Source organism: Homarus americanus, unplaced genomic scaffold (assembly GCF_018991925.1).
Source record: "Homarus americanus isolate GMGI-L3 unplaced genomic scaffold, GMGI_Hamer_2.0 scaffold36188, whole genome shotgun sequence".
NCBI classification, from domain to species: domain Eukaryota; kingdom Metazoa; phylum Arthropoda; class Malacostraca; order Decapoda; family Nephropidae; genus Homarus; species Homarus americanus.
In genome coordinates, this window is record NW_024718183.1 from 1,785,583 (window position 1) to 1,807,563 (window position 21,981).

Below are 21,981 nucleotides of genomic sequence, written 5' to 3' on the forward strand. Positions count from 1 at the left end.
GAAAGGTGGAGGAGGAGGAAGATGAAGGGAATTGAAAGTGGGGGTGGAGGAGAAGGGAGAAGAGAAGCATTTTAATGCTTCTTGGAAGGCGATCCACCTTCAATAATAATGTTAGAAACCTCTGGAGTGACAGATTCTCTAACATGAAAATCCTCTGTCCTTCTTTTTGGAGAGGAAGACCGAGGGGAATTATCTTTCTCAAGCTGCCTTTTAGATAAGAAGCTGTCAAGTGTTTGTTGTATGGCATTTCTCCTCCCGTTGATTAGCTGCTTCTTGAAGGAGACCACTTTGTCCTCCATGGCACACAACATAGGTTTTGTTGTTTCCACAAAGGGTGTCTTGAAGCCAGTTTCCTAAACACCTCCCTGTAGTGAATGACATCTTTTAAGTCTGAAGTAGACATATGGTCATCACTCCCTTTCCTCCTCACCACTGTCTGCTTCAATCATCTCATCCAGTTGTTTCAAATCTTCAGGAGAAAGCTCCTGCTCATGAGACATCACAAGCTCTTGAACATCCTCCTCCTCCACTTCTAGTCTCATTGACTGACCAGTGGACACAATCTCCTTGTCCAACTCCGTTTCTTCCTCAAATCCCTCAAAACCATGGACTGCTGATGGCATTGAGCTGAGACTTCTTGCCATGATGACACGATCAATTTTACAGCCTCCAGGATGTTGTACTGCGTCTTCCAAAACTGTGCCAGTGATAGATCAGGATCAGTGGTAGTTGCTTGATGACACCTTCTGAACATTTTCTTCATGTACAGCTTCTTGAAGTTGCTGATTACATTTTGGTTCATTGGCTGCATAATTGATGTAGTGTTGGGAGGCAAAAACAACACTTTGACAAAGTCAAATGTACCTCCAAAGTGCTGGGAAGATCAGCGTCATGACCAGGGGCACTACATCCTTGACCTGAGGGTCAAGACCTATTTAGGCGCTGCTCTGGCTACATGGCTGCCCCCCTTGGCCAATGTCGGCCCATTCCCCAAGTCCTCTCCCCACATCCTCGCCACCGGGATATCTGCATAATCAAAAGTGACAATTTTGTTTCGGAAAGAATTGGGATCAGTGTTGAACAGTGAAGAACAGTGTTTAAGCCAGTGATTTCAGCACTAGACAATACCAGTGAAAGCTGTGACCCACCAGTGAGATAAGCACCCCTGGGAACTAGCCACCATCTTCTGACAAGGAGGTGCTAATCCGTCCACCCTGGGAACAACAGAGGGCCGGACGGTTATGCACCTGACTACGGGATAACACAACACCACCCAGCAGGGCGAGGTACTGTGACACCACCCCACACCACCCGGTGTCTCCATGACCACGTGAGGTCCTTCATATCAACACCCGAGGACGAGTCACTGTACCACATGAACACCACACCACCCGGTGTCTCCATGACCACCTAAGGTCCTTCATATCAACACCCAAGGACAAGTTACCACACCACGTGAACACCACACCACCCGATGTCTCCATGACCACGTGAGGTCCTTCATATCAACACCCGAGGACGAGTCACTGTACCACATGAACACCACACCACCCGGTGTCTCCATGACCACCTAAGGTCCTTCATATCAACACCCAAGGACGAGTTACCACACCACGTGAACACCACACCACCCGATGTCTCCATGACCACGTGAGGTCCTTCATATCAACACCTGAGGACGAGTTACCACACCACGTGAACATCACACCACCCGATGTCTCCATGACCAGTCCAGGGCCATCAACTGTAAACTATAATAATTTGTATGTTCAATTCATGTTTCTTCTTCTTTCAATAATGAAAGCTTTTGTTAAAAATACATTTAAAACATAATCATATATTATTTTCCAGTAATACTACACATAACAATTGTCCACTATTTATCCTAGCCTGGGCGAGAATGTAATAGTAATAATAATTATTCATAGTAAATAAATTTTTTAATAAAAATACACCAAAATAAAATAATAATGATAACAATAATAATAATAATAATAAAAATATTAATAAAAATAATAATAATAATAATAATAATAATAATAACAATAATACTGTAATAATAATAAAATAATAATAATAAAGAAATACAAGAATGAAAAAAAAGATCAAAAGTGAGAAACACAACCTAGACCTATGAATTATTATTATTATTAGTATAATTTTTATTATATTTCCCCCCCCCTCCCCCAGGCCCCAATGTGGGTCAGTGATCTATGCCCGGGTGGGCTAATACACATTAAAAAAAAAAAAATTATAAAAACCAAAAAATTCCGAAATCTGAAATGCCTCTGGCCCCTGTAGCTAAGCGTGTGGCGTTACACACAAATAGTCATGCTGGAACTTGGGAACCCACACTGAATTGTAACAGAATTGAATTGAATTGTAACAGTTTATTTAGCCAGAAAAATACAGATACAGAGTGGATAATAATAACAATACAGTGGCCCCTCGGTTAACGAACTCAATCCGTTCCAAAAGGTCGTTCGTTAACCGAAACGTTCGTTAACCGAAACCATTGTTTCAATGGGTTTTTGGGTAATTGGTTCCAGCTCACCGAAAATTTCCTAACTTCAACAAAAATGGCGGAAAAATTTACTTACTTTGAGGTGTGTATGTAGAAGGCTCCTGGATGATGGTGATGATGTGCATTTGAAGTGGGAGGTGCAGGAGGAGAAGGGAGAAGAGAAGGAAGTGGAGGTGGAGGAGAAGCATTTTACTGCTTCTTGGAAGGTGAGTCACCTTCCATGAAAATGTCAGGAACCTCTGGACTGACAGATTCTCCACCATGAACATCCTCTCTCCTTCTTGAAGTGGAAGGCTGAGGGCTAGCATCTTGTTCCCTCTGCCTTTTACTGAAGAAAGTGTCAATTGTGGTCTGTGGGGCATCTGTCCTCCTCACCATTAACTTATGTTTAAAGAAGGAGACCACTGAGTCCTCAACATGACACAAAGTTAGTTCAGTTTTTTCCACTTCTGGGTGCTTTGAAGCCAGTTCCCTGAACTTCTCCCAGTGGTAAATCACATCTTTCAACTGTTTAGCTGACATATGGTCATCACTTTCAATTTCCTCCTCACCACTGTCAGCCTCTACCCGTAACATCTCATCCAGTTCCTTCAAGTCATTAGGAGTAAGTTCCTCCTCATGAGACATCACAAGCTCTTCCACATCCTTCTCCTCCACTTCAAGACCCAATGACTGACCAATGGACACAATCTCCTGGTCCAACTCTGTGTCATCCTCAAATCCCTCAAAATCATGGACTACTGATGGCCACAGTGCTTTCCATGAAGAATTGAGGGTTCTATTGGAGACTTCTTGCCATGATGACACAATCAATTTTACAGCCTCCAGGACGTTGAATTGTGTCTTCCAGAACTGTTTCAGTGTTAGTTCAGGATCAATGGAAGTTGCCTGATGACACCTCCTAAACATTTTCTTCATGTACAACTTCTTGAAGTTGCTGATCACATTCTGGTCCATTGGCTGTATGAGTGATGTAGTGTTTGGAGGCAAAAACAACACTTTCACAAAGTCAAATTTATACTCCAAATTTCTGGCAAGGTCAGGGTCATGACCAGGAGCATTATCCATGAGGAGAAGAGCCTTTAAAGGAAGTTTATTGGTGGTTAGGTAGCTCTTGACAGAGGGGCAAAACACATCAACAGCCCATTCATTAAAGAACTGTCTTGTCACCCATGCCTTACGGTTGGACTTCCAATAAACTCCAAGCATTGTTCTTACCACTTTCTGTTGCTTGAACACCCTGGGGTTTTCAGAGTGGTAGACAAGCATAGGCTTCAGTCGGAAATCCCCTGAAGCATTGGCACCAAGCAATAGAGTGAGACGGTCTTTCATGGGTTTATGCCCAGGTAAAGAGGCTTCATCCTTGGTGATGAATGTTCTTTTGGGCATCTTTTTCCAGAACAGCCCAGTTTCGTCAACATTGAACACTTGCTGTGGAAGATAATTTTCTTCTTCCATCAGTTCTTTAAATTCATCTAAAAACTTTGCTGCCCCTTCCATATCAGCACTAGCAGCTTCACCATGCCTAACAACACTTAAAATGTCACTTCTTTTCTTAAATTTTTCGAACCAGCCTTTGCTAGCCCGAAAATCTTCAAATTCTGTTCCTGAAGAACCAGGTTGATCTGTCTTTAAATGTTCATAAATCTCCCTGGCTCTTTCACAAATGAAATCACCAGAAACTGAATCACCTTTCATCTGTTTTTCCCTAATCCAGATGATAAGTAACCTCTCAGTTTCTACGATTAGGGATCTACTTTTAAACACTCTTGTAGATTTGTCTCTCACGTTCACTTCCTTAAATTTGTCTTTTTGTGCAAGAATTGTCGACACAGTTGATGCCGACATGCCATATTCTTTGCATAGCGCATTTGATTTAATACCTTGTTCGTGTTTTTTTATTATTTCCTGCTTTATTTGGATTGAAATCACTTTTCTTGATCTCTTAGGCCCCATGCTGGATTCAAACAATGGCAACACGTATTTTTCAAAGTTAAACTAGCTGTAAATAAAGAATATTTTCTTTAAAGTAACACTGCACTGCACTATATATTGTCAATATGTAAAATAATTTTCAAAATGACCAATAATTTGCTTGGAAACACAGAAAAAAAGCGTTTAGTTGAAGAGAGTCTCAAGCAAGATGTTACCTCCAGTGAAAACAGAGAGAGACTGACGCCTGTTTGCTGTGTTAAGAGGCTGGATGCCGCGCATTAAACTAGTCACTTTACCTTCAATTATGTTCAATAATTGTTAAAATGACTAAAAAATTGAATATTAAACTTTTAAAATTATTGAATAGTATAAACTTCTTGATATTTACAAAAATAGTAAGGAATTTAAGCCCTAGAACCGATTAATGTATTGGCGGACTGATACTAAAGCTGGTTGCCCGGTCAGTGCAAGCGAAAACATGTTGAGGTCGGTTCGTAAGAAGTTCGTTAAGCGAAATTTTTTTCGTTAAACGAATTGAAGATCCTTATGGAAGGCAGTTCGTTAATCGAAATTACGTTAACCGAGGTGTTCGTTAAACGAGGGGTCACTGTATTAACATGGCTGAGCCAGTTGAGAACCTGAGCTCTCTTTGAGGCACCTGATATATACTATACATTTATCTCAAGGAAGTATTATGTAACATTTAGTATCATCTGGAATAGTACAATAGCATGGTAGTAATAAGTACATCTCATAATGTTACCACGGTTCCGGAATGTCAACTGGGGCGCCCTAGATGATCGTTCCAGAATGTCAACCGGGGCGTAGGAGTTAAAGAGGCGAAAGAGTGTGTCTCAGCCACTTTTCACACTGGCTCTACATTTGCTAATATAGTGTCTCAGACAACCTCCAATAACTAGAAAGAGAATACAAATAATAATGTATCCACAATAAAACCTACATCATCCATGATCAAATCAAAACACAGTTCATTGGTTTCAGAATATATTTTAAGCCCCACCATATACCTGGAACACCAAAGCCAAGCATCAGAAGAATATCATGCAACAAGTAATATAAACAAGACACAGTATTATTATGATCATATTAACAATCTTCCCCTTTTTCATTTCTTTAATACAAAAGATATCCACAAGAATATATACAGGGTTTTTCACTTCTACAATTACAATTATCAATTAAGAAACAAAACAATAAGTATGACATTGTTAATACAATAATGATGTAGAACATGTATACATACAAATAAGATGAATAACAGTAAACTTCAGGTGAGCATAACATAATAATTGTATACACCACTAAGTTAGGGTGTGTCTTTGTGTAAAACATCCAACAGAAAAGAGGAAGGTGCAGTTCTCTTAGTCAAACAATCAGCGAGCTGCTCCATCCTATCAACCCAACACACCTGAGAAGTTCCCCTCTGTTTGTCATCTGGTGCAACCTAGCAATATCTTTTCTTAGCCTTTTGTCTTGGGCAGCCTTAGTGGAATAAAGCTATCTGTACAAACCCCTGCTATCAGTACAGGTATAGCACATTATTTTAATGGCTTTAGAGCCACCATACAGAATCTCCATCCTGCAGCACCAAGCACTCAGCAGCCAGTGTGCTTCTCATATACGTCTGATTTTAGTAGACAACCATACTAGTGGTGCACATCTTCCAGTTTCATTGTGCAAGAATAGGATGAATATGATGTAGCCACCCTGGGATGACCCATCAGGTAAGTTTCCATAGCTCGCATCACTGAAGACAACAATTGAGCTCTTGGTGAGATCCAAATTTGGAAACTTCATACACACTCGTCTGGACTGTGCTTCTTGATAATCTTTGCAACTCTTTGTAAATCAGCCACCTTGATATTCTTGACTGAGTAAGATACATCACACACATCAAACGCGAGATCAGGTCTTATCTGAGATGCTAGCCAGTTCACACGTCCAGAGATAATTCAGAGAACACTAACTTCAGCATCAGTGAGGTCATCTTCTTTCTGCATACTTCTTTCAGGACTGATATCGGTTCCACTAGCCCATCCACTTGAGGTTTTTGGTGTACGATAATCCTCTTATCATACTGTTGATTGATATACAATCCCAGGTGCTTGAAGAATCCAGACTCTTCAGACCACAAACGAAATACTTCCCGAATTTTGGCAATGATGTCCTTCTGAAAACGAAGTGTACCACACTATAAGAAGTCACCAACGTGTGATGTTATAATTCCTTCAAGGCCAAAATCTGTTCTCCAGTAGAGTATAGCAGCATCCAGTTCTCTGACCCTCATGCCAAGTTTCAAAAGTTGTCCTCGCACTCGTAAGTACCTATACCTACTGGCATCATTCAAACCATATGCGCAGGTTTTCATTTCCCTTACATCTCCTGTAGCATTCGCTTCTGGGGGAGGGCGAAGATATACTTTACTCTGCATTGGTGCACCCTGAAGAATTTCAGCTTTAACATCACAACTATTACAAACCCACTTCATGGATGCAGCAATGGCAAGAACAACTCTCAACAATTCTGTTCCATTTGTTGTGGAGTTTGTCTGTAATTCAGAGGAGTCCTCCTCAAATCCATGAGCAACAAGACTGGCCTTAACTTATGATCTCCCATCTTGTTTCTGTTTTTCAGTGATAACCCACCGGCAACTGATGCAATTTTGACCACGGTCCGGGACAGTAGTGTATGCCATATTATCCTGCCAGTTCTTTAATTCACTCATCTTTGCATTCATGATATCATCCACAGAAGAGATAAACACGTCATGGTGTAGATCTTTCCAAGCATCCACTTGCTGCCAATCAATGCATTTGCCAGTGGAATCTTCGTCATCCAATATGTTAATCATGAATTTGTTTTGACTCATAACTTTCCCAGCATGACCCAGAACTGTAGCATTCTTCCATTCTGAGTTATCCTGAAGAACATATGATATCTGAGATTTGGCATCAGGAAGATTGGGATTCTCTTTAACAATCACTCTTGTTGCTGAATTTCTTATACTGTACTTTCTTCAACATTAGACCTACTTTCTTTGTTCATATTCCTTTTGCCATGAGATGCAACATCTTTACCGAATAAATCTGTGTCCCCATGAACAAGAGTGGGTTCCTCATTGTCATCAACTTCATCATCCGTGTCATCAAATGATATAGCATCCTGAGGTGATGAAATCTTGCTTCTGTTTTCTGGACATACAGTACAGTGATATCCCCGTTAGCCGGAACAATTGGTTCAGAGCACTTCCGGGAATGAGGGATTTCCGGATAACAAGGCGACTCTCTCAAAGCCAGAAAAAAATCTCTCATCCCCGGAATTTTTGGGGTAATGGAAAAATGTTCTCGGAAGTTCCAGAAATTGCCCATTATATCATCTCTCAAACCCGGAAAAAACTCGCCCATCCCCGGAATTTTCCGGGTGGTGGGAAAATTTTCTCGGAAATTTTCGGAAAATGTGCCCCTCGGAAAATCGTTCCCAAAACCGTAATTTTCCGGAAAATTTCGTTTTTTCTGTCCTTTCTCTTCCCTTTATCACACATGCTGTACCTTGTTGCCAGGTTAGTCATGTGACAGAACCATACTGTCTGTGTGTGTGACCACTGCTTCAGGTCGACAGCAACATCATCATTTGTCGACAACAACGACATCATTAAAATCACGTGCCATGCTGAAGCCCACTACTGGTCATGATGGAGCATTATTATATTTTCTGAAGATGTCACACCTTTCTTCAACTATATTAAGCATCTTGAGAAAGCTCTGATCTACTACACCTGCATCTGAGCAAATTGACTGTAATTTACTGCTCTTGGGATGTCCAAATTGCTTGTGTATTTTCTTAGCCATCTTGAAATGGTCGCCATCTATTGCCTTTTCAAACTTGGAGCAGAACAGAATATGTTGGATACATTCCTTGGCACCAAGTAAACTAATATGGTAGTGGCCAATAGGCACAATATAGTGACCATTGGTAGTAACAGACAGTGGGACTTCAGTACGAAAAACCATTGCCCTGTCCTGAGAGAAGTCCAAGACAGCTTTACACTTCTTCAAGGCTTATTTGCTCAGCAGCAGGGAAATGTCATTCAGTATCATATCCACTGATATGTAAACTCGTTTACCAGCCAACACTGCAGGAAATTTTAGCCTTTTCCTCGACATAACCTTGACTCCCTCACCAAACTTGAAGGTCGTGCGACTCTTTTCCTCTTTAATCAGTTTAGGATCACTGTCAGACATAGTATCTGTGTGGCATTTGCACCATGCTTTGCCACACACAGATTTACAACAATCACTATCAATAATCCCATAGCTTAATGTTTCTCCCAACAAACCATTTTACCTGCATTTTCTGATTTATTATTAATTGCCGTAGAGCTCTTGGCAAACAGTTTAATCAGAATCTCTTCATCTTTCTCATTCTCATCCTGTTCGTCAACAGTAGCTTGGAACACCTCAGGATCAGGACAACTTTTAGCCCAATGAAAGCACGATCCACATACAGTGCACCTTGAAATATTACCAGATGAGTCACAAGGTTTAGTGGACTTTTTACATTGAGCTCCTTGACCGGCACGGGCTCCTGACCGGGTCCTCTCACGCCCCCTTCTATACCCATATCTTGTACCATAACTTTGCCCTCAACCACGCTGAGTATAGAAAGCATCTACACTATCACCACATGTACCAATAGGTTCTACTTTAACAGCAGGAGCATTCTTTGCTGCAGCACTATCACTAAATATATTTTTTAACTGATCTTTCATATTATCATAAGTAGGTGATGCTAATGTAGCTCTCACTAATTGTTCATGAGTATCAAACAGGTTAGCACTACGCAATAGTCTATATGAAAGCACACCATCAGGTAATACCAATTTAAAATGTTTTGCCTTTTGATACAATCGTTCAAATGTATTTATATAGTCAAATATATGCATATCATTTGGATGCTGCTTTCTTTCAAAAGCATTATGTGCCTCAAATGCAGCATTGCTTTGGTTTTTAAGAAACAGTGTCCAACTTAGTCAAAAGCACAACAATACCATTGTCACCCCCTTAAGCCCCGGGTTAGGGTGCCACTGGCAGTAGCCCCCACCCGGGGGTAAATTGAGAAAAATCAATTTTTCCAAAAATAATTTTTAACCTTTTTTAATTGATAAAGCAATAGAAAATAAGTTATGAAAACTATATATTGACCCTCTAGAAACTTCCCTGGCAACACGGAGGGAGGGAGATAAGGAGCACTCATGGTCACCTACGCACTTAACAGCTATTTTTAGCTTGCCCTTGTGTGTGAGATGGCCAGTATTGCATATATTTAATGCTATAAATAATTCATTTAAAATATTTTATTTGCAGTTCTTTTCATAAAAAGTGCTTGGCAACACACACGCTGTCAGTCGCCAGGCTGTCTGGCTTCCTTTGTGTTTGATAGATCAAGTAATGCATAAAATTATATCAATTCCACAAAAAAAAATACATTTACAACATAATAATAGCATTGTTTTCCACTAATACTACACTACAATTACACTACTTTTAACAATATATCTTTGATACAACATGATGAAATGAACAAACAATGAAAATGAAACAAACAAAAGTAGGTAGTTATGTTCAGAAGCTTCCCTGTGGCTGAGGTGTGGCGTGATAGGCAAATAGTCACACTGGAACCTGATAAACCGCACTGGGCATTTAAACTGTGGCGGGAAAAGGCGCGCGTTCTGGAACGTCACCCGGGGCCTAAGGGTTAAATCATCAAGCTACACCTCGTGTGCGGTGTCACGTACAGACACGTCCAGTGACAGGAACAATGCAGGGCCTAACTTCTTTTTCTCCAGTGAGTGAAGGTCCTCCGTATTAGGACCTCATGCTTCTACTCGCTGTAGGGCAGGTCTTTTCTCATTGGTGGTAGGGCTTTATATTCTCGACTTGAGGCCATCCTCTCTTTTGACAACTACGCTCTGCTACCAGTGATCAAATCAAAACACAGTTCATTGGTTTCAGAATATATTTTAAGCCCCACCATATTCCTGGAACACCAAAGCCAAGCATCAAAACAATATCATGCAACAAGTAATACAAACATGACATAGCATTATTATAATCATACTGTATTAACAATCCAGACCAAAAATATTAAGCCTAAAGATATCTATTCCTTCTAGTTATGTTAATCTCAAGAGATCCACAGCATTAGTTAATGTACTATCTGCACCTCAGGTAAATGATTCTCAGAAGCCCACTCCTTCAGCCCCTTGCTCTCAAAAGGACGAATGTCTGGGTAACAAAAGGCTCAGCCCACAGGATCATCAAGGGGATCCTTGAGGGCTATTAGGGTGTGGGCTCCTGTTATCACTTCCTCCTCAAAGTCACTGACTGATTTACAGTTGGTGGACTTGATAAAGGTTCCTGTCAAAATGCCAGTAATAGCCAGTCAACCACAGGACCTTTATCCAGTGGGTCGAAAGATATTTAATAGGTCTGGGCGGGTGACCATGGATGCCAACAGGCCACCTAAATCTGGCCACACCAAGCCTGTGGCATCATCATCGTCCATTGGGCTTCTGGAGACCGCAGGTACACCAAGTTATTCCCCTACCTCCAAGTCAGTTTCCCCAATCAAAGCCAAAGATTCCCTCTGGAAAAACTACAGTGGGAAATCTTGCCAGAAGTCAACATAAATAATTTTTACCCTGATACAATGGAACATCCGAGGGCTTAAGGCTAATTGGGAGCCTCTTGTTCTTTTGCTGCCACGTCTCTCGCCAGTTTGTGTGTGTTTGCAGGAGACGATGGTTGGTGAAGACCACCATCCTTCTCCTCGTGGTTATCAAGCTGTATATTCTGACCCAATAGGAGATGGTAGTCATTATGGAGGCAGCACCGTCTTTGTCTCCACCTCCATGAATATTCCATTCACCACTCTGTAGCTGCATTCCCCCTACAGGCAATGGCTATTTGCCTCCATCTAATAAGGGTGTACACTGTGTACTCATTATGCCTCGCTCATGGTACACCAGTGTCCGGGACAGATTTAATCAACCTAATTGGGAAACTTCCTCCTCCATTCGTAATTTTTGGGGATCTGAATGGAAGGAGTAGATTATGGGGAGACAATGTGACCAATCCACGAGGAGCCATGTTGGAGTCTGTGGTACAGGATCTGGATCTCCATATCATGAACACCGGTGCCCCAACCCATTTCCATGTGCAGACAAGAACCCACTCTGTCATAGACCTCTCCCTGTGCTCTGCAGCAGCAAGCATGGACATTTGGTGGGAAATCTGGGATGGTCTATGTGGGAGTAATCACTTCCCAGTCATCCTTCACACACCGGATGTGATCGGCCCTACCATCTTCCTCGCGAGTGCCTGGACAGGGCTGACTGGGGCCGTTTCAAACTCCTAGCTGAGGTAGAAGAAGCGGTAGAATACTTTACCTCGACACTCCTTAGTGCTGGTGAACAAACTATCCCCAAGACTTCTGTTTTTTTGCCAGTCCCATGGTGGTCTAAAGAATGCAGAGTGACCATAGTGACCAAAAAGAGAGCCTCTTGTCCATACAGGCAGCATCCTTGTCAATATTATCTTCTGGAATTCAAGTGGGAAAAGGCTCATGCTTGTAAAATATTAAAGGAGGCACGGCCTAAGTCTTGGGCGGAGTTTGTGAACACAATAAACACTCGCACTCCCATGTCAAAATTGTGGAAGAGAGTGAGAACAATTGCTAGGAAGCACTCTTCCAGCACACCCCCTGTGTGGCATCAGATTCACAAGAGGTGACCAGTTTGTTTGCCGAGACATTTGCATCTGTATCACAGAGAGGTGGTCAGTCAGTCTCCTTGCTCCAACAACAAGAAGCATCAGAGAGGCAAGGTCTTGACTTAAGACCTGTCAGGTATTTTACTTGCCCTTAATATTATTTTTATCCAATTTCATAGCAATTTTGCAATATTTAGCGATTCTTATGCTCTCCAGGCCTTAGCTAGTGTCTCATTGTACCATCCTTTAGTTACAGATATTTTACAGTGGCTGTTTCTCATTCAACATCTGGGCCGGAAAGTCAGGTTTTGCTCCCCCGCCCCGCCTTTTTTTTCGGGCATTAGCCCACCTGAGCACAGGTGACTAACCCACATAGAGCCCTGGGGGGGGGGGGATACTACTATTACTACTACTAATAATAATAATAATACAGGGGTCCCCGACTTACCAACATCTGACTTATGAGCACCTGTTGATACGGATGAGGTCCCAAAAAGTCAATTATTTTAAGAATCCGACATACGAGAGTCTCGGTTAACGAAATTTCGGTTAACAAATTACCTTCCATAAGATTCTTAACTTCGGTTAACGAGCATTCCCTCGATTAACGAATTCCTCACGCGCGCCCCTCAACATGTTTTCGCTTGCACACTACCTGTCATATTAGTCCGCCAATACAGTAATCGGTTCTAGGGCTTAAATTCCTCACTATTTCAGTAAATATCAAGAAGTTTGTACTATTCAATAATTTTAAAAGTCTTATATTAAAATTTTTAGTCATTTTTAACAATTATTTAACATAATTTAAGTACAGGGAAACTAGTTTTTAGCGCGCCAAACAGCCTGTCAACACACCATACAGGCGTCAGTCTCTGTGTCTTTTCAGTGGAGGTAACATCTTGCTTCAGACTCTCTTCAACATAATGCTTTTTTTCTGTGTTTCCAGTCAAATTATTGGTCATTTTGAAATTTATTTTACACATTGACAGTATATAATGCAATGCAGTGTTGATTTAAAGAAAATAATCTTGAATTACACCAAGTGAATTAAAATTTTATGGGTGAAATGGTGCCATGGGGTGACTTCTCTTCCACCCCAATGCCTACTCTTCTCCCTTCTCCTCCACCCCCATTCTAATTCCCATCATCATCATCCAGGAGCCTTCTACATACACACCTCAAAGTAAGTGTACTTTACTACCTTTTTTGTTGACTTTAGGCAATTTTCGGTGAGCTGGAACCAATTACCCAAAAACCCATTGAAACAATGGTTTTGGTTAACGAATTTTTCGGTTAACGAGCAACCGTCTAGTACGAATTGTGCTCGTTAACCGAGGGACCACTGTATTAACATATGAGAACTAGTTTGTGTGCTGTAGTGGTGAGGCGGGGTGGGGAGTAATGCGTCACTCAGCCAAGTGTCTTGTGGGAGCATCAGTACGCTTTACCCTCACCTCAATAACGTTTGTGATCAAGTACAATCTGTTGTTTTATGCTTAGAAACTCTTTTTTTGCCCTCATCTTGGCTCCCAAATGCAAACCTGATGCATTGATAGTAGTGTATCCAAGAAAAGGAAAACAATTACAATGGAAGTGAAAGTTGATGTAATTAAATGTTATGAAAAAGGGGGAAACACCCTCAGTCATTGGTAAAGCATTGGGCTTCAGTCTGTCAATGGTCGGAACAATTTTGAAAGGCAAACAGAAATTCTTAAACATGTAAAAGAATTTACACCAATGCACTCAGCTGTGAGAAAAAAAAAAGTGGATTGCTAATTGAAATGGAAAGATCGTTAGTGATATGGGTGGAAGATCAAAATCAATGGGATTTGCTTCTAAGTCTAACCTTGATTCAGGAAAAAGTAAGAAGCGTGCACGCTGACTTGAAGGCTAATCATGGTGGTGAAAGTGATTTTGTCGCTAGTAGAGGCTGGTTTAACTGGTTCAAGGCAAGGACAAATTTCCGTAACATTAAAGTGCAAGGTGAAGCAGTCAGTGCATATGAACTGCAGCAAGTGAATTTCCTATTGTGTTAGATATTTTTAACTGGCTAGTGGTCCTCTGTCAGCAGGGCCATAATGTAGATTTCTGTTGGGTTCCTGCCCATGTGTTTATAGAAGGTAATGAAAGAGCTGACGAGATGGCTAAGTCTGCTGCCTCTCGTCATGTCCCTTTATGCTCCTTCCTCACAGAGATACCTTCCCCACAATAAGGTCAGCCATCTGGACATCCTGGCAGCTACAATGGGACAATTTATCCGTTCCCAACAAGTTGCGAGAGATTACAAAAAAGATTATCCGTGGAAATATCCTTTTATGCCCCGCCGCTATGAAACTGCCCTTACCCATCTACGTGTTGGACACACTCACCTCGTTCACAGTTTCCTAATGGTTAGAGGACCACAACCCTGTTGTGATGACTGCCTGGTGCCACTGACAGTGAAACACTTGCTAGTAGAGTGTTCCAGTCATGGAGACTTTATGAGTGCCGGCAGGAGGATGGAGCCTTCTGCATCTCAAAGGTGCTCAGTGAGAGAAGTTCAGTACAGTAAAGCCTCCGTTAACAACGGCTCGACCAACAACTTTTCATGTTTAAAACCCTAGTTAATTTAGGACCCAATTCAATTTACGTCCTTATTTCATTCGTATTTATGACCAAAATATAATAAAAATAAAATTATATAAATAATAATTAAATCCTGATATGTATTATAAAAACAAAAAATTACTGTAAAAAAAAATGAAGAGCGCCTTGCACAAAGAAGCTGCCTTGCTAATGAGTAGTAAACAACAGTCGGAGCTTGGTGGGCCTTTTGTTTTCACGCATCTGGAACAGGAACTGGAGAAAAACTTTCTCAGGTTTCTTACAGCATTTTTGTATTCCTATTCAACATGAGCAAGAGAGCAAGTGATGGTGGTGTTGTTTCAAAAGCTAATAGAAAGTGTCTAAGCTTAGCCAAGAAACTAGATGTGTTAAAACGATATGAAAAAGGTAAGAGGTGTGTGAATATTATATGGAGCAAGCAATGATCATATTTTCTGAAGTGGATCCATTAACAGAACAAAGCATTAAAATTTAAATGAATGCAAATGACCTCTACATAAAGATGTATAATGAGAAAATAAAGCAGCTGTGCAGGGTTCTTTTGACAGCTTTATTATTCGAAGGCCTAAACCATCAACTTCAGCTACACCATCAAGTTCAGCATCATAAGCAGCTTCAACATCAACTTCAGTAACAGTTTGAGCAACAGCTTTATGGAAAGCTACAGCTTCAGCCAGAGTTGAGCCTGATGACTTCGTCATCTGAGTAAAAACTCGCACTTCATCATTGACTGTCCTTATGTTTTAGACTTTACCACCATTGGTGAGTATAATTTTTGTTTTACATTCGCAAATCTTATTTAAAACATATATGAACAGTAAATACGTGTTGCTTTCACATTCATATGTAGAGAAATGACGATATGTTTTCACGTACGCACTTACTGTTCATACATTGGCGTTCCCAGTCGTCTCGCTTTATTTCTTTACCATTAGTGGTTAGCTACTTCTAGTGTTCCATCTATTAACATTAAATAACATTACTTAAAACATACATACAGGTATTCATTTTTTTAAATTAAGTACAGTACAGCTACAACCAGGGTCTTATTTTCTTCAGATTCTTATGTAGAACCATCGTCACTCGCGAAAACAATGCCGTCTTGTCTCCTCGTGTGTGTTTTATTATTCTACGTATTATTAATGAATTGCATTGTTCATTTCACATATACAGTATAAACATTAATTCAATCAAATACATATTCAGTAATAAACAATAATGAATCTTTTGTACATATTCTAAAGACAAATGACTATGTTTCCTTGAGTGCACGTATACATTGGCGTTCCACTATCAGTCTCACTTTTTTCTTTAATATCAGTGGCTACTTCTACTGTACATTAAATAACATTAATTAAAACATACATATTTTTTACATTAATTTTACTACAACAACAACCAGGGTCTGATTTTCTTCAGTTCCAGGTGGATAACTGACATTATGGGTATAAACACTGACAACAATTCCGTCTCTTATCCTCTTGTGTGTTTTAATATTATACGTATTATTAATGAATTGTATTGTTCATTTCGATATAAAGATAAATTCAATCAAATACATATTCAATAATAAACAATAATGAATCTCTTGTACATATTCTTAAAAAGATAAATGACGCGATATCCTTAAATGTACACGTATATGTTGGCGTTCCCAATCCATCTCTCTTTATTTTCTTTGCCAATAGTGGTTAGCTACTTCTATTGTTCCATTTATTAACATTAAATAACGTTACTTAAAACTTATATATTAATTTTTTTACATTAATTTTACTACAGCTACAACCAGGGTCTTATTTTCTTCGTTTTCTCGTGTAGAACTATCGTCCTGGACTCCCGGCTGTAAACACAAATGACAACAATGGCGTCCCATCTTCTCTTGTGTGACCTTATTATTATTCATTTATATTGTACAGTATAAGGTGCATTCAGAAACATGATTTAACGAATATAGTTTGCAATTTTCATTAATTGTATTGTTTTAGGGGTAAAAGACGGTAAAAAGCCACGCAAAAGATATGAAAAGGTTACACTTGGGAACGCATCTCATTATTATTGCTTTATTTTAATGGTAATTAATGATTCGCATTACGATGATTCACCTTACAGTGCAATATTGGAGGACACATTAACGTCGTTATTCGAGGCTTTAGTGTACCTGGTGGTGGACTTTTTAATTTTTTTTATTGCAATAAAGGTACTTACCAACTTGTAATTTTAAATAAATACAGATTTTTATATTATTTTAATTTTGATATTTAAACATAATAGGATTTTATATAATTTATATCATAGTTTAAATTACAAGTTTAATTTTCGGAATCAAATGGCCACAGGCTGCGACGCCATATATTTTACCCAATCAATCAAAGGTGCTTGCAGCTCTTCTACCATCAAATTTTTTTTTTTTATTCTTCAAGGTTTCAAAGATACTTCTAACTCGTTTACCATTCAAAGTGCTGTTGTCAACAGCACTCTTCTCTCTAATTCTTCATAAAAATGATATAGAACTCCCGGATTCATTATCTAACTCGACTAATATAAAACTGTCTTTCAGGTATTACAACTGTCAAGTAATCATTTCCTAACCTTTCAAAATTTTATCTCTTCTGACAATCACCCATGTTGTACCATTACAATATAACCTCACACCACAGTTAACCATTCTTACTCATCTTTCATATATTTCCCTATCCATTATGATTCAGAGATGAGGAACCATCACACACCCACCTAATTTTTTATTTTATTTTTTCAGGTACTATCTTAATGGAGTGGATGCTCTGCGATTGAAACTTTGGCTCAGATAAAATAAAGGCAAGTAAAATTTCATACATATTTATGATTTGAAAGGGAAGAGGGTCAGGGGAGGGTAGAGACTGGAATGGATGAATAATATCAAATAGCTATGTTCCCAGGGAGTTCCAAAATCTGGAAGAATAAATAAAGGCAGACTAAAAAAGTTTGGAGTGGAGAGCCATGCCCTGCGTTCACTTGAGTAATACTGCACAATGCATAGTGGTCGATCTGCTAGAGGGTGTACTAAACAGTCAATCAGCTGACCTATGGTAAACATAAATAAACAAGAAGGCCACTTGTAAAATAGCTGTTAATGTTTCATTCTCCTACTAATTGGTCCTTAAAATTACTAAATCATCACATTGCTTCAACCTAAGTACAGTATACTCTCAACTTAACGGAATCCGAAAAACAAACTCGATTTAGCGGAAGCTTTTACCATTATTTTTCGCTCGGTTTAGTGAACTAGTTTGCTAAATCGAGATTAATTCCGTTAATACGCTCACACCTATGGAGAAGCCTCAGACACATGTTACAGTAAAACCTACTTCAGCCTATTGCGAATGTACTAAATGTATAAAAACGATAAATATTGATATAAAAAACACCATACTGTAGACTCGCAACTTACGCATATTTTTCTTACGTGATTTCAACTACATGCGGATTACCTCGGGGGTTAGGCTACAATTTCCAATTTCAAGCTCAAAATTTTCAATATGGGTCGTACAAGCTCCAAATGCTAGCCCGCCAACGCTCCACCCCCGCCATCCAAGCTCTGTCTCCATAAAGTTTTTCAACTAATAACTTTGGTTCGATATATGTAACTTTCTTCATTTATTTGTACTCATTTACATGCACACACTGTCCTAAGGGCAAAATAATGTACAAAATGATTACTAAAATTTTTGTCTCATGCAAACTATAGCATGTTTATACAGTATTCAAATTAATCACTATCTTATAAGAATCCCAGCAATGTAAATTATATTCTCCCAGATCAGTTCAGTGAAATTTTATAATAAAAAAACCAAAACTCACTCTAAAGGATATTAATATATAAATAAATACTTTACTAGACCTTCGGCACAACTGTCAAACATGTCACCTCCCCTTTCTCCCTCCCCCCCCCAGACAGTTTTAAGTTTTTATCTTGTATAATATCACAGACTAAAGTTAGAAGAATATAATTGGCATTGCTGGAATCCTTGCAAGACAGCGAATGATTTGAATATAAACGTCTATATTTTGCACTGGAGATAAAAATTAACCACCTGTATCACATTACAGTTGTGATTTAAGAGTTCTAGTATGTATATATATATATATATATATATATATATATATATATATATATATATATATATATATATATATATATATATATATATATATATATATATATATATATATATATATATATATATATATACATACTCACACACACACACAGTATACTGTAGTGATTTAAGGGCGATTTAGGGGTATTTCTGACTTTACATGTTTTTTGGCTTTACGCGAAGTCCCAGCAACGTAACCCTCGTGTAAGTTGCGAGTTTACTGTATACGATTCATCCCCCGATTTTAGCAGGGAGTATTTAGGAAACTGTTACCAGTAACATAAAGCCACACTGGAAAAGGGAAACAATGGAGCACCTTAGCTTTCATCTTTATTCAAGACATCTTCAGAGGCAACTGAATTTACAGGGACTGAGAGAGGCTTATATACAATGAGTGACCTTACATAACATCAGGTCAGGTCAATAACATGGGATCCACTAATCCACCTCCACTGCAGATGAAAGAAGAGCTTATAAAAAATGGGTAACATAGCAACAGGTCAGGTCAAAAACATGAGACACACTAATCATCTACCGGGTACTCTCCATCCACCTCAAATGCTTTCAAAGCATTTTTAACCTTAAGCCAGTTATTATTCATTAATTAATACCCCAACACCACAACATCACACACACAACATCTAGAGTTTAAAGTCTTGTGTAAGACACTGTGAGTTGGAGGGAGGGAGGGAGGCAGACAGGCAGGGCGGGCAGGGAGGGAGGCAGGCAGGGCGGGCAGGGAGGGAGGCAGGCAGGGGCGGCAGGGGAGGGAGGGAGGCAGGCAGGAGGGAGCAGGGAGGGGAGCAAGGGGTAGGGAGGGGAGGCAGGGCGGGCAGGGAGGCAGGCAGGGGCGGGCGGGAGCAGGGAAGGACGGAGGGAGCAGGGAAGGATGGAGGGAGGCAGAGTAGGGGGAGGGAGGGGGGAGGCAGGGAGCAGGGAAGAAGGGAGTGAGGGAGGCAGAGAAGGGGGAGAATGGGAGGGAGGCAGAGAAGGGGGAGAATGGGAGGGAGGCTGGCTGGTTTATATTTTATCGTTGATAATATAAAATATTAAACAATCCAGAAAAAATACAGTATTACTGTATACAGGTTGGACCCCGCTAATCCAGGACCCAATAGTCCGGCAGCTTCAATGGTTCGGGATGCATAGAGTGAATACTGTACTTAATTTTATGGGGAAAATTAGGATATGTTCCACAACTACTAAACGTCAACAACAATGCTATAAAAGTTGTGGAAAAATCATTATAATTAATAATATCTCTGTTAGCTGGAATCCCACAAACCCGGAACTCTCCGATATCCAGAATTGAAATTTTCTCGGAAAATCGTTCCCAAAGCCGGAATTTTCCAGAAAATTACAGTTTTGGGAATGATTTTATGAGGGGCACATTTTCTGGAACAATCCCGAGAAAATTTTCCCAGTACCCGGAAAATTCCGGGATGGGGAATATTTTTCTGGGCTCAAGAGATAATGTAATGTGCAATTTCTGGAACTTCCGAGAATATTTTTCCGTTATATCGAAAAATTCGGGGATGAGGGATTTTTTCCGGCAAATTAATTGCCATCTTGCAAGAATTCCAGCAATACAAGTTATAGTCTGCTAAATCAAGTCGGTAACATTTTATAAACGAAAGAACACATAAATTAGCAAACAGCTATCAAACAGGGAGGTACTACCGCCTAGGAAGATATGGGAAGCATAATATATTGTCTAATAGTAGACCCTGCTGTCATATGGCATCACAAAAATTGTGACCAAGTCCCAGATTGTTGATCTGACTTTCTGCCTCATTTACACACAATTGCAGGGTCTCAATTGTTTCTCTTACCATTGACAACACAACATACCGTATTTGCCGGCGTATAAGACGCATTTTTTTGTTTTTTTAAATGTATCCCAAATTACCCTGCGTGTAATGCGCCGTATTACGGATACGAGGCCGAGCGCTGTAGGCGGAGGTGCCTAGCTAGGGAGTCTGGGACGAGCTGTAGTCCACTAAGCACAAAAATTGTGTTACCAATAATAAAATACTGAAAAACAAGCCAAATTATCACAATCTATTATCACAAACTTATGGCAAATTTGCCGAAGACGTAAGTAACGGATTACATTGGCTTAACGGCAGAGGGAAGCTCACATCATCTCAGTGTACCTCCTTCCCCAGCATACGTAACCCACACCAGATACATGTCTTACATTATTTAATGACTGTAGTACCTTTAAGAAACATTTGTTTATTATCTAAATGAAAAATGCCCCAAGAAAGATTAAAGAAATGTTTACAGAAAGTTCAGCCGCCAGTCAGCCATTTGCAATGAGTCGATGGCGCCAAAAGAGTAGCGATGGCGCCAAAACAATAGCGGTGGTGCCACACCTTGGTGGCAGATCGCGGCAACACAAATCATCACAGCCAAAAATACGAGTTTCACATCCTGTCGGTAATTCTCTTGACCAAAATATAAACATGCCACACAGCTGCACTGATCAGAGGTAGAGTTGGGTTAGTATAATGTTACTATACAGGTGCTCCTCTACTTATGAACAAGTTACTTTGCTGAGGCTTGTTTGTAAGTCCAATTGTTTGTAAGTCCAACTTTACTCTTGTAGATACCAAACATATTGTAAAAAATTAAAAGATTATGGATATTTAGTACAGCTATACCCTTTAATACAGCCTTAAAACCTGGCTCACTCTTCTCCTCTTAGGTAACGTTTGTTGTATCTGGAATTTTCTTCAAAATAGTCCAGTCTCATCCACATTAAACACCTGTTCTGGCAAGTAACCCCCCTCAGTGATGATGTTTATATCTCTGAAAGTTTGTAAGTTGAACATTCTTCGGTAGAGGAGCACCTGCATGTATATATATATATATATATATATATATATATATATATATATATATATATATATATATATATATATATATATATATATATATATATATATATATATATATATATATATATATATATATATATATATAT

The 21,981-nt window shown here is 39.6% G+C and overlaps 1 protein-coding gene across 1 annotated transcript in view; it reads left to right on the plus strand.

The window, feature by feature from the left end:
• LOC121859241 (N-alpha-acetyltransferase 30A-like) overlaps nucleotides 1–21,981 on the plus strand; it is a 125,301-nt gene that overhangs the window by 69,297 nt on the left and 34,023 nt on the right. The window contains 1 exon segment of the mRNA XM_042355979.1: nucleotides 17,612–17,670. Coding sequence (XP_042211913.1) covers nucleotides 17,612–17,663 — 52 coding nt within the window. The 3' untranslated portion in view covers nucleotides 17,664–17,670.